This window comes from Chelonoidis abingdonii, chromosome 6 (genome assembly GCF_003597395.2).
Source record: "Chelonoidis abingdonii isolate Lonesome George chromosome 6, CheloAbing_2.0, whole genome shotgun sequence".
In the NCBI taxonomy this organism is placed as follows: Eukaryota; Metazoa; Chordata; order Testudines; family Testudinidae; genus Chelonoidis; species Chelonoidis abingdonii.
In genome coordinates, this window is record NC_133774.1 from 23,941,665 (window position 1) to 23,958,691 (window position 17,027).

Here is a 17,027-nt window from a genome sequence, read left to right on the forward strand (position 1 = left end):
ATAAACACATTACTTATTGTAATAAAATGAAAATGTTTATAAATTGCCCCAATGCAGACTGATTAGTACAAGTATGTTCTGTGAAATGAGAATGAGAGATTTACTCAGGCTTTAAAAATACCAGTGAAAGTAGAGGCCCCCTTTCAGATGTGGCTATATTAATATTTATCATTTTTATAGCATCACAAAGTGTGCAGGGTACATCACTGTAATCGCTATCTAACTGTAATTTGTTTCCACCTGCTGCTTTACAAACTCTGAAGCAAGGTCCTGAGCTAACTGCATTAACATTCAGTTTGTGCTGGTTTGTTTACAGATGGGAAGTAACATCCCAATGACATTCCATGAGCCATGGAGAATGTCGAGTAGTGCATTGTGCCCCATGCATGAGCACAGGGGTCAGCAACCTCTGGCGCGCAGCTTGCCAGGGTAAGCACGCTGGCGGGCCAGGCCAGTTTGTTTACCTGCTGTGTCGGCAGGTTCAGCCGATCACAGCTCCCACTGGCCGTGGTTCATTGTCCCAGGCCAATGGGGGTGTCGGGAAGCACTGTGGGTGAGGGATGTGCTGGCCGCGGCTTCCTGCTGCCCCTCATTGTCCTGGGACAGTGAACCACAGCCAGTGGGAGTCGTGGTCCGCTGAACCTGCCAACGTGGCAGGTAAACAAACTGGCCCGGCTCGCCAGGGTACTTACCCTGGCAAGCCGTGTGCCAGAGGTTGCCGACCCCTGCATTAGCATCATTTTATGAGGGGAACTCTCAGTAGTTCAGGGACAAAAGTTGACTAGAAACCACTTATCTAGGCTAAAGCACAACTCAGGGTGTGTCTATGCTGCAGTGTGAGGTGTGACTGCAGTGTGGGTAGACATACCAGGGCTAGCTTTGACCCAGCTACCTCAAATAGCAACAGCAGTGAAACTGCAGTGGGACTGGCAGCAGCATAGACTGTACAGGCCTCTTGGGAGCCTGATGAGCTAGCCCCAGCTGCCACCCTTGTTGCCGTGACTTGACTGCTAGTGTTATCCTATTAATTTCAGACCCGGAAGCTTTAACATTACTCTTCCAAGCCTTAGGTTTTCCCTCACTGCTCCCTTCCAGGTTTGGTATGGCAAACTCAAAAATCATAAATGCACACTATTTTTTTAAAAGCTCCCATTTTCTAATAGCAATTGTACGCCAGCGACACTCATATGCAAAAATTGCCCTGAAACTTTCCTTTTCTTGCTAGAGCATTTTGATGCTCTTTATAAAAGGATGCTCGCAACCAAAGTGGATTCCTGGCAAGGGTGAGGAAACAGGGATTCTAATTCTCAAGCAGATATAAAATGGTAAATGTAATGTGTCTTACTGATTTTTTTTGGTAACCACAACTTCTGCTAGGAACCGACTGCTTACCAAACTGAGCTTACTGTAGGATTTGTTTAACTTCCTTTCTGTTTCTTCACTATAAATGATCGCTGTTAATATTTCTGCTTGTGGAGGGATACTGAAAGCTAGTTATTCTTCAGAAGCACTGCCTGTTCGCTTCTGGTGTAATGTTAACCTTGTCCTCTTCCTGAGGAAGGCCAAAGGCATAGGTCACCTTGTTTACCAGGCTTAGGTAAGAAGCTTCCAGAAAAGAAATCTGTAGTTACAAATTTAATAGAAAAATCATAGGTGCTGAAGCACTGCATTGATGAGCATGTTAAAAACTACAGATGACTGGACATACTGACATAGTGAATAGATAAAGAGTCCTGTGGCCCCTTATAGACTAACAGATGTATTGGAGCATAAGTTTTGGTGCGGGAATACACATGCGTCTGACCAAGTGGGTATTCACCCATGAAAGCTTATCCTCCAATACTTCTGTTAGTCTATAAGGTGCCATGGGACTCTTTGTCGCTTTTTATAGAGAAGAGAGGCCATGATGAGAAATAAAGTGCATTGTGGGGCACTGGTATCCTCAATGCATTTATTCTTAAATATGGACACATACTTCTTGTTTCTTTTCCATTTGAAGGCAAATACATCACTGAGGTAAAAATATGCCTAACCCCCCCTTGCAGAGAGTGGCAGAATTCACTCAAAATGTCAAAGATGATATGTAAATTTGGCAGGCCTTTTATTTCCAGGAAATATACTGCAAGTTTCTGTGTGGCTGGGAAAGCATATTCTTCCTTTTTCCTTGTTTAATGCAGTCAGCAAATCTGCAGGGCAGTCGCAGAACACTACGACTGGAACTCCTTGCCTCTAAAAGTTTATAGGAGTAGCAAAAAGCAAAAACTTATCAGGGCACTGGTCATGGGACACAGGGCTCTTCTTCCACCTTAAGATCTTCAGTTCAAATCTAGCCCACACTGGTGGTGGCCAAAAGTTGCCATCATTGGTCAGTTTTTCAGCAGCCTATCTGAGGTGAGTTTGGTGGGCTTAGTCCTCTTCTCAGTGAACTTGTGTCTACATCACCATAACCACCCTTGTTGACCATTCATCTGTCACCTGTCTTGAGCAGTAAAGCGCTACACTATATGCAAGTGTGGCATGCAGTTTAGGGGCTCGGCATTCAGATAAGAGCCTTATGATACATTATGTAATATGCCTGATATGCTAATAATTTTCTCTTGCACAAGACGTGCAAGATGTGGCCCACATCTTTACAACTATGATGGCCTCATCCCGGTCCTTCAGTGCAGCTGGTGATTGAATATTTGAACTCCCAATTCAATTTCTGGAGCGTCCTCTTGAAACAACTGAACCATTTTTCTCTAGTTGCATGATTCTGCACACTGCTAACAGGACAGAACATTTTGCTGGACAGTGTTCTTCCTGCTCCAATACACACATCCCTAGAGGGGTGTGGGACCTGGAGCGGAAGTGACGGATTCGTCTCTTTTGGGACCGACTGTGCCAGCCAACCGCACCGGCCTACGGGACCCCCCAAAGTGCGGGACCTGGACCGGCCGCCTCAATTTGCCCTACCCAAGGAACGTCTCTGCACACAAGCTAAGAGCAGAACATTTCGCTCTCTCTCTGCCATTTCATCAACCAACACAATGGAAAAGACACTGAAGCAACTGAATTAGGAGTCACAGCCTAAGCAAGTTCGGAGTGGTTCTGAGAGAGCGAGAGGTGTGTGCAGAGCATGGCTGAGTGCATGCAGTCATTTGACAGTACAACAAAGAATGCCGCACAGGAAAGGCTCAGACTCCATTTATTAGCATAAATCCAAAGGGCAAATGTTCAGCACATTTCTGAACTCTCTTCCGTGCAGCTGATGAACATCACCTGAAGGAACTGCTGATTGTAGGATGGCCACTAACCTGCTCTTCTCTTCTGCTTCCATCTGGGCCATCCTCGCATGAAGATTCACTTTAATTATGACTGAAATCATTGGATCCACTTAACACTCTCCTGGTTCCTTCACCCTCTCTTCACTCCTCCACTGATGAATAAGGTGGATGAAAATGTGCTGCAAGCATCTTTTTGCTGTTTGCAGTTCACAGATCTCCCTTGCAATGCTGTCATTTTCCTGACCACCAGCCAAATGACTTCTTAACAGTAAGGCTTCTATGCTCTGAATGGTTGGAGCATTGCAGGAAAAAAACAACACTGACAGACTGATATGTTCAGAAGGGGCCCTTTCCTTCCTCCTCCAGGAAAAAAAAATGTATGAGAGTAGGAGGCTATTACAAATGCACCCATGTAAGTACCATAGATAATGTGTTCTCTGTCTCATAGCAGAGACCACAGAAGTGACTCCAGATTTACTTCACTGAATGCCACAGGTATGATCAGAGAAAAACACAAGTAACCCTAGGGTAGCTTGCAGAAGAGAAGATGGGAACAGCTAATTGTTTAAGTCAGGCAAACCTTGCAGCAAGCAATTCATTCAGTAAGTGAATTTAGCTCCATTTCCTGTTTGCAAATGATCCACAAACAGACTTTATTCCAAACATGAGTGTTATTGCAAGTTATAACACGGCTGTTTGATTTGACCAAATGGCAGCCCGTGCGTCCAGGACACACACTATTCATATGCTCTATTACTTTAAGTGCTCATGATTACCCAAGTCATGTGGGATTTTCTTAGACGATTGAAATTTTTACAAGCAGTTAAATAAGTCACCTCCTGCATGAACATAGATGCAAACAAATCTGCACAAGTATTAGTTAGAAGGGATGCTCAATATCCCCTTTCCTTCCATTCATTCCTGTGCTCGAGTAAGTAAGTCCCCCTTCTCCTTGGTTGATGAGAGGTAGATTCACCAGGCAGATGCCAGTTAAGGTTGTTTTTTGGCTCCCCAGCCTTCTCCTGAGGAAGTAGAGAAGCACCAACACTAGACTGTGAAAGAACCAGTCCTTAACCCATCTCCTGCCAATTCCCCTTTCTTAGGGGCAAAAGACAGACAAATATAACGCAAACTGCTGGATAAGTAGGCTTGGTGGCATTTTATTTTATTTATTTATTTATTTTTGGTAATTTTGATGCATAATATCAATGTCTATTTTTAAGTATTTTTTCTATTTTTAGCTATTTAAATTTTCATAGGTATGTGAAGATATGGGGAGGTCAGGCAATTATTTTATGACAGTAGATGCTGAGATTTAAAAAATTAATGCTTAACAACAGTTAACACAAATTGTGTCTACATGTCAAAATATACAAAATAAATAGCCTTAACTCAAACTCTAACAAGTTCTCAAGTAGCACTTTTCTTAACTGAAATTTACAGACAGGCAAAGTAGCATTGATGGAAATATTTTTTTTCATTGGTTTCTGTGTGTTCGGCAACATCAACATTTATTGATAAAAATCGTATCCTTCTAAGCCTCTATATAAGATCTTTTTGGAAATGTCCATGAAACTTAAATTATATCAGGGATCTCAAAACTTTCAAGGGGAAAAAAAACTGGATCTGCTTTTGTTTAGACATTAATATAAATTCTCAAATAGGAGGTGGAGGTCACCATGAGTCTGTGTTACATGGTCAGTGTCAAATCATGTGGTGATGGGATGCAACAAGAGGAGATTGGGCTGAATCTGCCTATTTGGCTTTTACACCTACCCCCTCCATCTTGTGGACAGGCTTTCTCGCAAAGAGGGCAGACCAGCCTCAGAATCAGAAGGCTAAGCAGGAAGAGAATGGGCTAGAAGGATCAGTCCACTTCTTCTCCCCCAGAACCCAGACCACTCCCCAAAAGGCTCTCAGGAGTGGGGAGGACTCTGAGCCAAGCATTGTGTTCAGGTGATAGTTGTTTTTGCATAGATCTGTACATCTCCTCTACTATCTGAGAGAGAGAGAGAGAGAGAAAGAAGTTTCTTTGCAAAGCCATGTCCCCAAAAGATTAAACTACAAACCAGAGTGCCCACAAGAGTGTATAAACTATAGGAGAGGCCTGGAGCGGCAGCTAGACTGCAACATCCCACATCTCAAGGAGGGATGCCAGACAGGGACTCTGTACTTTGGGTGTGTACCAGAGAGGCCAGAACTAGAGACACCATCTGAACTCTGCTCAGACACAGTGGGCTTGGAAGAACATGGGATCCAAAAGGTTGGGCCCAATGCAGCAAACTGGTGGCCATCCACTAGGGGGAACCCCACATCAGGGCTTTAACACAAACATAATTGTCCTCACGAAGGGTGAGCTCATTCTGGACATCTCAGAGCTTCCCACAGCTCTATCACACATTCCATACTATAATTATTAAACATTTAGACAGCACCATAATCCCTGCCCCAAAGGCCTCACATACAAGTAGGATAAACACAGACCATAAAGATAGAAACAAACAGAAGAGAGTAGAGGATAGACACACACAGGATAAATCCTGTTTGAAAAAAAACCCAACTGTCCTTATATAGTGAGTTAATCTTACAAGTTTGCCTGTTGCTGAGTAGAGAATGAGGAAGAGGAATGGACTGGGTAGAATAATGTGTTGCAAGTCGATAGTAGAAAGCAAGGTGAAAGAAGGGGTTTTAAAGCAAGATCTGAAGGGGAGGAAGGATGGTTGGAGAATCAGAACAAGATCAGAGATAATTAAGAGAACCAAGGCTGGAGACTGGTGGAGGAGACAAACCAATGGGTACTCAAGGATGAGCGAGAAGAGTTGAAGAAGTAAAACATTGGTGTCAAGAGAAAAGAAAGCGAGAAGGTGGCTGAGAGCAGCAAAGAACTCAGAGGTTGATTGGCTGAGAAATCAGAGCAGTGAATGGTGAGAAGTGGGTAGAGGAGAATGAGACACTGAAAGGGAAGTGGTGCACATCAGACAAGGCAGACTGAGGTAGAGCTTACCAGAGAGGGAACAGTATTGAAAGAGCCTGGTCACAAAAGCATGAACATGAGAAAACATACAGCTATAAAACAATGAAGGACAATGCAGGTCAACATGTAAGTTGAAGTTGCTTAGAATATGGGTATGAGAATGAGTAGAACTGAAGATGGCCAGGAGTGGAAGTCAGATCTGGGGGCAAGGGGAAAGAAGAGCCAGATTGTGCGCAGTATGAAGGTACAGGAAGCAAGAGGGGGAGAGAGAGAGAGAAAGAAGGGCTGGAAATGGCATGAAGGAGCAAAGCCAACCACCACTGCCATTTCACCACTGTTTCTTCCCTCTCCAAAAAAGGCCTGCTCTTCACCCCACCAACCCAGATACCAGCCTTCGCTTCTCACTCACCTGTTCCATGCAGCCAGCTATTTCTTCGGCTCTGGACTCTGCTGGGAAATCCTCCCTTCTCTCCAGCCTCATCCAGCAGAGTACTTGGCCTGGCTGGTTCCTTGGGAATGGGACAGGTCAGGACCCAAGCACAAGGGCAAAGACCACTCTGGTTCTTATGCAGGCTGGAGTCCTGATGTAGCCTTTCCCCTACATCCAAAGATTTCCCCCTCCTGTCCAGCACAGCCATCCATTATGGGCCTATGGGAAAAAATGAAAATTTGCTTGTTTCCAAATTGCTAACACAATTGGAAAGTGTCCAATTTACTGATGACTCAAACTACTGTACTGAACCATAGTGATACAGCATAGATGAACCCATTTTTTGGAGCCACGCTGGGTCCGCACATGCCAGATAGGGACTTAGGGTACAACACATGAGCTGTAATCCGATCTAGCAGGCCAAACTGTTGGAAACGAATTCAGCTGGAAGTGAGTTCTAACATTGCTCTTTAAATCCTGTTTCCCGCCCAGTGTAGACAGGGACATCTTAACGGAAATACTTGGAATTCAGTGAACTACTGAAGGTTCATGTAGAAAAATCAACCCATGTAATACGCACTAAGAAGGTTTCCAACTTGTAAAGGGCAAAGGGGTGCTTTGTTTATTTAGAGTCCAAAATTCAGTCTTGGTCACAGAAAACACATTGGGTCAGAAACCCTTTTTGCAGGAGAAATAGGTGTGAAAACATGAGCACTCAGCCGCCACTCACTTTTGGGGACTGAATTTGTGCTGCCTTCACCTGGAGGCAGTCCAGTTCAGTATACATGACATGCTGCCTTCACTAACAAATGAGGGGAATTCTGTAGTTTGAGCTACATACATAAATGTGAGGGAAAAGAAAAACTCTAAACACGGTGCATGACTATAAACATCAAGACTTTTAATTTCAAAAGCCGATGAGAAGACATCAGGTCTGAATTTATCACCCAGATTTATTTTTCATGTAAGTAACCAGAAAGTTTGTTGTAGAGAATGAACACTCAATGCTATTTAGCATCTCGGAAGTTATCGGTGTTAGTGATGTGAAATACTACAACCCTCAAAATAAGTCAATCATCAGGTCCTAGCCATCTGGGGACATGCAGCAGCCAAAGCTGTTTCAAAACAGGTCTCCAATTTGGCATTAAGTGAGCTGGAGTTCTTGCTAGTTTAAGATGAGAGCAGTGTAAGAAGCTATCTAGAAAGCTAAATGATCTCTTTTCACCTGGTGAATATTTTAAATTTCCCCAACTAGAAATCTTTCGGAAACAGTGGGGAAGGCAAGAATGTTAGAAAAGCCCGCCCTGTAATGCAGCACCGTATCTTCATTAAAGCTCAGATTTGGGGAAATCCCTGGGACTTTGATTGTATCAGACGTATCACAGAGAAATTCCTATAGCATTTAGATGAGGCATGACTAAAATGCAGCTGACCAATTTTTCACCACCACCTTGCCGGTTGCCTTGTGTATGGACACATCATTACACTTCTTTCTATGAGAGAAAAATGGGTTTTACTTCCGTATTAGGACAGGAGAGCAAAACAGCCACAGAATGAAGATGTAAGTGATGCTAGAAATGATATTTAAAGGGACATTGTCAACCTGAAACTTTCCTTATTTTTGGGAAGCTGATTAAAAAGAGTTTTAGGCACTACACTTGTTCCAGAATACACCTGCTATTTTTGTGGTTTTGCAATCACGTTTTTTGCAGAGAAATAAAGAGAAAATTGACAGGTTTCAGAGTAGCAGCCGTGCTAGTCTGTATCAGCAAAAAGAACAGAAGTACTTGTGGCAAAATAATTAGTTAGTCTCTAAGGTGCCACAAGTACTCTTGTTCTTTTTAGAGAAAATTGACTGAATGTTTTGGGTGGGGGAGGGCATGGGGAGAAGAGGACAGAACAGACACCATGAAACTGACTATGGACATAGTGCTGTCAATTAAATGCAAAAAAGTGGAAAGCGTAACTTTTGTTTCTCACTTACAGTGCTCTTACAAGTTGACAGAAGTGTGATTTTTAAATGCATGCTCTCTCCCAACCTTGCCCACTGTGTATAAATCCCCTTAAAGTATCTTTAAAAGAATGTATTTACATCGGTTTTGTTTGTTACAGACCTGTGTAAGACATTTTGAGTTTGAAACATCTTACAGTATGCTTTAAATCAAGGGTTCTCAAACTGGGGGGTCAGGACCTCTCAGGGGGTCACGAGGTTATTACATGGGGGGTCGCATGGTGTCAGCCTCCACTCCAAACCCCGCTTTGCCTCCAGCATTTATAATGGTGTTAAATATATTAAAAAATGTTTTTAATTTATAAGGGGGGGATCAAAACTCAGAGGCTTGCTCTGTGAAAGGGGTCACCAGTACAAAAGTTTGAGAACCACTGGTTTAAATACTACAGAATTCTCTAAACAACAGCACTTATGAGCTGCAAGTGCTATTACACCTTTAGGGCTTTATTTGGAAACACCAGGCTCAATTAGTTTCCTACAAATTATAAATGCAGTGAATTGAGGTCATTTAGATTTAATTACCTGATTGTATTTCAAAATAAGCTACAATATCAGTGATCAAAAATAAATGGTGGGTGCAAAACTGGGAGCCCAGTTAAGGATAGGCTGAAAAGCAGTGCTCTTCCACTTTAAGAGGTCTACCAGTGACACATACGACTGCATTCTATTTCCCAGCTTTAGATTGCCTTAGGGTATGTCTACACTACGGGATTATTCTGATTTTACAGAAATCGGTTTGGTTAACCGTTGTTTAAAGTTCAGAGTGCACGTAGGCCACACTAAGCACCCTTAACTTCGGCAGTGTGGTTCCATGTCTGAGGCTAGCGTCGATTTCCGGTGTGCACTATGGGTAGCATCTGCCCTTGTTCCCGCTGTCTCTCCCGCCATTTGGATTCTGGGTTGAGGATCATGCATGATGGGCAACAGTGTCACAGGTGATTCTGGGTATGTCATCACTCATCCTGCTCCATGAAGCAACAGCAGTAACCATTTGCGTGCCTTTTTTCCCTGCATTTGCCTGGCAGACGCCCATGCATGGACTACCTGGAAGCTGTTTTGCCTTTTGTCACTGTCACCGTATGTGTTAACTTGGATGCCTGGCTGCACGGAGGCGGGTCTGCCGTGCTACCAGCAGCATCATTTGCCTTTGCAGGTGCAGAGGATGGTTCCCTCCTATTGCCCGTTCTGCATTTGTAATTGGCATGACATGATGGGTGTGGTTTTCTGGCACCGCTTTTGCACTTGGAAATTGGCGCCGATTGCATGGTTATCATCCTTTATGGTACCGTCGTCTGCTGTCACGGCTGTGCTCCCGGCGGCCTCGGCTGAGGTTTTCGCCGGGGCCGTGGACCAATGGAAGCTCCCGGGTCATTCTTCTTTATGTTTTGTCAAAACTGTCAGTCCTGCTGATTGGGCCGAGATCCCGCAGAGAAATGTTGGCCTGGCTTGGCATTCTAGGGGTGCGCCCTGCACAACCCACCCGTTCGCTTCTCCTCCCACCTCCCTCTGGGCTACAGTTGGCATGTCCCCCCGATTTGTGTGATTAACGGAAAAGAATGCCAGGATAGGAACACTGAGCTAGTTTTCTGTGAGCTAAATGGGGGAGGCAGCCTCCAGCTGCTATTGATGTCGGCGTCAGTTACGGGGGGGGGCGTGAACGCGCCTCCCGCTGGCTCATGGTAGTGCGGGTACGATCTGCTTTAGACTGAAGGGGCGGGGGCTGATGTGTGAGCTCGCCTTTCCAGTTGCTATGATGAGACGGTTCAAGCTTTTGTCCGGTCTGTGGAATGACCGAGGTCATCCCTTTTTACCAGGTGCCCCCGGCAACCTCCGGGCCCGCCAGGGCACTCACAGGCTGATGAGCGGCGAATGGCTACCTCATTTTGACCATCTAGCCACCGGGAAGGGGTGCTTGGCTGTTCGCGCTTGCAGCACCTGTCTCCAGCACATGCAGTAGACATACGTGAAACTGAAAAGGGAGAAATTGACTTTTGTTCCCCCTTTTCTTTCAGGGGGTGAAGAAGGGTCTAATTGTGACTACACCCTGAAACACTCGAGGGAAATGTTTTTGCCCTTCTGCACTGGGAGCTGAGCCAAGATGCACTACTTTCGGAGACTGCGGGATAGCTGGAGTCCTCCGTACCCTCCCTCCCTCCTGAGCGTCCATTTATTCTTTGGCTTTCTGTTCGCTTGTACGCGAGCACTGTGCTTGAGTCCCTGCTGTGGCTCTCTGTTCATCTAGCCTGGAGATTTTTTCAAATGCTTGTGTAATTTCGTCTTCTGGACGGAGCTTATATGAACAGATTTGTCTCCCTCTCCGCGCAGATTCTCGTTCTCCCGTACGACGGTCTGCGTGAGCTCTTTGTTTGGATTTGGACTGCTTGCCCCTGCGCTGCATCAGTTTCCATGCTGGGGAACAGGATGAATTCACAGTTCGCCGCGGCTTTTCCTGTCTCACTGGCCAGTGCATCTGAGTTCAAATTGCTTTCCAGAGCGTCACAATGGTGCACTGTGGGATTCTGCCCGGAGGCCATACCGTCGTTTGCGGCCGCCTAACCTAATCCGACCTGGCTGGATACCGATTTCAGCGCTCCTCCTATGGGGGGGAGTACAAGAATCAGTTTAAAGAGCCCTTTATATCGATATAAAGGGCATCGTTCTGTGGACGGGTGCAGGGTTAATTCGGTTTAACGCTGCCAAATTCAGTTTAAACGCGTAGTGTAGACCAGGCCTTATACCAGTCACCCAAATCTGCAGGACAAGAGAGACACTAACACTGTCAATAACAACAATTCAGTATTTCATTCACAATGTAAAAACAAGCTCCTTCCAATAAAAGGGATATCAGCTAAAACTTCCAACTCAAAATAAGATTTTTCTAGTTAACACAAAACACAAATGACATGCTTGCTCTGTTTCAGGCACTTTCAAGATCATAGTTTATTTACTGTAGGTAAAAAGCTAGTATACAGATTAGGGATCCCTTAAACTTCAACTCTACAGTTATATACCACTTAGTATTTTTGCTCTGAATGTTAACCAAACAGTTTCTAAACACCTGTAAGCCCCACTAATAGTATGCATGTTATGAGAAAGAAAATAATATTTAATTTGCTCAATGCGTAATATTTACACTGTGAAACCAGTGGCAGATAACAAGCAGTGGTAAAGAGGTAATAAACTCTAAAAAGCCAAAGTCTGTATTTTTTACATTGTGCTAATCAACATAATTGTATATAAAATAATGAACATAGTAGAGCTTCCCATTACAGAAATCTTAGTCATCTGAACTGTAGTCATTACTTGCTAACAATTTACATGCAAAGACCTCCTAGTTCGACATTTGATTTTTTTAAGTGTAAGTAGATTATGACATTTAAGAGACAAACATTAACTTGTGTACAAACAAAATGAAAAACTGCACTCAAGAACTGTACTGGTCACAAGCCTCTTTCATACAGAAATAATATAAACAATGACGGCAACTGGTCTCCTTTCCATACAACAAACATTATAAAAGGTGATGCGTAGGCTGAGTTCTACCCAGATGGTACAACTCCATAGACATTGGGAACACACGGAGTTCAAACACATGCTCTTTATAAGAGGCCCATCTTTCCATCCAATGGCAATGACTGAAAGCAAGTAAGGGGCACAGGTGTACAACTAATTAAATCTTGCAAAATACAAAGATGGGGGGCTGTTAATATACAATTCAAACTATATACAGAATATAATGGAATGTATCCCATCCCAAAACTGCTTTGTGAAACAACTGGACCTGTCTACACTAGCCTCGTAATTCAGAGTTGTAATAACACAAAATGTTAAGTACACAAGAGATTTACATGAGAGGTAAAACTTAGGGGGCATTTTGCATTAACTATTTATGGAGATGTTTAATGGATATTCTAATTTTAAAATTATTTTGTTAAGCACATTTGAACCAATGTCTATATATATATATATATATAAAATGTCCTGATAGACACTTCAATATTTAACTTTGGTGATTTAAAAGGCCTTTTTGTGACTTTTGTATGAATGGCATGGCAGAATGCTACTGACGTGTGTACACATCTGCATCACCCCGAGACTTGGTGATCCGACAGTGCATGAACATGTCTTCCTTGAGGTGCTTTCCAACTTAAACCATTCCAGCAACCAAAGAGTGAAAAATGGATTAAACTAAAAATTTCAGGTAACTGTAATTTAATAGGGAATGGAATGCCAATATGGCAGCAAAACGTTTTTTAAACAGGAAAGTCTCTTGTACCAGCAGAATCCATATACAGATACACAAAGGGAGAGGGAATACACCACCTATCATTCCTGTGAAACAAAAGCTGATTCATCATGTGAGAAGGTACAAATTACAGAAAACATGAATAGTCAGTAGAAGAGAAACAACTGCTTTACATAAAGAAGAAAGAACACTTCAATCTGATCACAGTTATTTTGTGAAGGCAGCTACAACAGCCCAGAGGACCTCATTTGTGTTGGCCTTCAGACATTCAACTTCAGGGTCTAAATCCAGGAGCTGCCGCACTCTCTTTGTGGCTAAATCATACTGCTCATCCAGTAGGGGGGCAAAAGCGTTCTCAAGGACATCTGAAGCATGGGCTAAGTAAATGAGAGCCAGCAAGCGCTTGTCCATGCGGTGAGGGTCATTCACCCATTTGTCAAGAACTGCTTCTTGAACTTTCTTGATGAGGCGCTGTTTTATGTTGTTGTTGGTGAGAGGGTGGGTAGTCATGTCAAAAAGAAGGAAGTTCTGTTTCTCTGTCGTCAATACACCTTTTTCCACTAGGTTTTTAGCTAATCGTTCACGCACATTTCGTAACTGGTAGTGCAATTTTAATGGGTTCCATGTCTCACCTAAAAAAGGAACAGTATCGGTTAATCAAGGTTTAGCTCCTACCCTGACTATTAACAAGGATAAGTGTTTATTTTTTTTCTGTAGTGCAGAAATAAAGGCTTCAATTAATATGGTAACTTAGTGCAGAAAGATACCATACTTTTGCAGCTCTCTTCTAACCTCTGGCCAGCAGATATAGGCTTAGACAAGAGGAACATTGAGATTAAGAGTGCCTCCCTGAACAACAGGGCACTCAAACTTACATAAACCATGTAGTTGGCTTGTTTTCACTCTGTTGAAGGTGAAATGCAAGCTAAGTGATGACTTTGTTATCTATATATAAAACTAAACTAAAACAAAACTATATATTTGTCATCACTTATGTATGTAAGAAAACCATGGAAAGTAGAGAAGAAACAGGAAAACGATGAATAAAAATAATTCTTAGTGAAGAAAATGTCTCTCCAATCTTTCCTAGTTGTCCATTTCCAGCACTGCCCCTTGAAAAGGCTGGGAAACTGTCATTTTCAGCCATTGCCATTCTTTTTGCCATAAAGTTGTGCTAATGCTGATTCTTATCCCAGATATTCTTCTAATTGCTTTATCCAGTTAGTTTTATACTCATTTCCTTTTTGGAGACAAATCTGAGATAAAAGTGACCATCCACCCTACTATACGTCTTCTTGTATTGCCTGAAGTAAGCTCTGATCTTTACATGAAATAAGGAAAGGCATTTCCCAACACATTGTTAAAGGAGAACAACAAAATTTTAAAAAGTATTTTAACTTAACCTTAAATATTTTGGGTAAAATCATGTAAATAAGTGCAGAGTATTACAGCAATAGCTACTGCTTAGCTAAGACTGACAAACATTTCAATTTAACTCTTGTTTTTAGTCACTCGTAATCTGCTTAAGCTTTCATCTTGTGGGCTGAAATTTTAGATGTCTAGTCTGTTGAAGATGAATTTTTTGAGAAAAAGAAAAAGAAAAGAAAAGACCCAAAAACAAACAAACAAAAAAGTTTCCCTCACACAAAAAAATCTCTCTTTTGGAAAAGCCAGCAAGGAGATGAAAGTTAAAAATTTGGCATGGAGGTGGCTCTTCTGCATAAGGGCTTTCATACATTTCTATGACAAGTGATCCAATTTGGCAAGTTACAGGCCTTTGAAAATGCCATTTTGCATATTTACAACAATATTTAAATTGTAGTGGGTGTAATTCCTTCAGAACATTTCAAGGAAACAGCGTGTGCTGCACATGTCTATACAGTAAGTTATAAATGTAATCAAAAACTGACTGTAAAGTTTTGTATGTGACTCAAAGATCCTGTGAACCTATGACTCCTTCAGCATGCACATTATTGCCTAGCGAATGACACATGGCTCTCTACCAGCCCTGCCTGATTCAACATGGTTTCCTCCGGTGGGTCCTGAAACTGTGTCTAAATAATGGATCACAGTAAGAGAAAGTAAGTAGGGAATATTAGCTAATTGTTTCCTTGCTTTTTTAGGCGTTTGTACTACTCAGATGTAGATTGTTGGTGCTAATAAAATGAGTAGTTTGGTGACACCTTGTGTCCAACTACACGGAACTGCACTACTAGAGATTTAGATGTAGTGATTGCATTTTCAGAAACAATGGATGTTCTGACACAAGTTTGCTTGTTCTGTAGGCTGCTTTACCTAGGGATCACCTTAGGAACCACGCCTGCTTGAAAAACATTGCCTTAAAATGGCCTAATTTGCACTTCCATGACAGGTCTGGAAGATGTCACATAAGCAACCCTCTTAAATAGAATCTTCCTTTCTCTCTCATTTATCTTAAATTAGTGCAGTATAATGTAAGAGTGGCTTTTCCCCAGGAAAAATCTTCAGCCAAAATACTAAAAAACAAGAACTGTGTGTTGTTGTGAAGTCTATTTAAAAATCCAAGTATTATTCTTCAAAAACTAGTTCTCTAAACCAAGGATTCCCAAATCCTACTCCCAAACCAGCCACCAAATAACACAGTATAAATAGAGAGGATTGATCTAGCTTTCAGGCATATCCACCTTAGGCTGTTAGCTCAACGCTCAGAAGGGTCAAACCAGGTCAAAATAGGGATGAGACCTTAAAGAAAAACCTAGGGTGTTGGTGACACATTACATGACCTTTGAATCAGGACTGGCCTAGTACTCTCAACATGGGGAAACGGGCAGTGTGCTAATATGAATGAGGTATTTTGGACAAGAAAAGCAAGCTCTAGAAATATTTGCAAGATTAGGGGGCTGTTAACCAGAATTCCTACTAAACCACAAAACTGTTCTTTCCCCTCTTCTCCTTTCTTTCTGTCTCCCGTTAATTCATGCACAGTGAAAGAGAGGAGAGGGAAGTGATAGTGATAATGAATGTCAAGTACGAAATGAAGTGGGAGAAAAGGTGAATCAGTGAAGAGGGAAGGAAGGAAGGGAGGGAATGAGACTCCACTCTAATTTAAATATTGATCCGAGTTATTTGTGCTATACAGAAGGGGAGAGACAGGGGAATCTAAAGGGAACACTGATTTTAGCGCTCTAACTTCATTCTGCCTGTCCTGAAGTTATGCTGTAGTTTCCATTGAACACAGTCGTTTTCTTCACTTTCTTTTCTCAACTACATAGTGTTGCTCTGCATTGTTCTACAACAGCTACAATCCATGTAAGAGTAGCTGCATTTCATTTCCATTCTGGGTGAAGTAACAGAGACAAACGGTGGACAAAAAGAGATGATTTTAAAAAATCAGATACATTTAATTTAAATACATTTTTCTTTAACAAACTTGTTTAAAATTAAATTGAAATTATGACAATTTATGTTAAGGCATAATTTTACTATATTCTAGTCAAATAATTTAAATAAAATATGTTGCATTAATGAACCCGCCTCAAATTTTAATGAGTTGGAGGGTGCTGATTTTTTAATATATATATAGAATCAGGGGGAACATCATATCTGAGGTCAACTCAAGTTTTATAAATACATCACAACGTTACGTACTGCATTAAGTATCTATATTATTTTCAGTCTTTATAATGGAGCAAATGCTGGTATTTACATTTTTACAAATGTAAGTACTTTTCACTTCTACAGTGCAGAGAACCTTTTGCCTTCATTACTTTTGGTTTCAGTTTGCTAGCAGCTGGTGCAGAGAGAATATTTTCTTCATGTGGACTATTTCATTCAAAATTGAGAAACCAGTTTGGAGTTGAAAAAGCAAGAAAACTTTTTCAGTCTTAAGTGGCACACAGGATCTGGTTCAAGAGGTGAATAGAGCAGTCACAATCAGATTCAACTTAACATCTTTCTGGGGGGAGGAGGGAGTAAAGAAATCCACCGCAGTAGCATTTAACCTCAAAAAGGGGAACTACACAATATTAGGAACCTAGTTAAACAGAAATTAAAAGAAACAATCACAAGAGTAAAATGTCTGCAAGCTGCATGGAAATAATTTAAAATCACCACAATAGACG

The 17,027-nt window shown here is 42.1% G+C and overlaps 1 protein-coding gene across 1 annotated transcript in view; it reads right to left on the reverse strand.

Annotated features, from left to right (window-relative positions):
- Positions 1-11,592: 11,592 nt before the first annotated feature.
- GOLPH3 (golgi phosphoprotein 3) overlaps positions 11,593-17,027 on the reverse strand; it is a 42,249-nt gene continuing 36,814 nt past the window's right edge. The window contains exon 4 of the mRNA XM_032771266.2: positions 11,593-13,559. Within this exon, the coding sequence (XP_032627157.2) occupies positions 13,135-13,559 (425 nt within the window). The 3' untranslated portion in view covers positions 11,593-13,134. The remainder of the gene's footprint in view (positions 13,560-17,027) is intronic.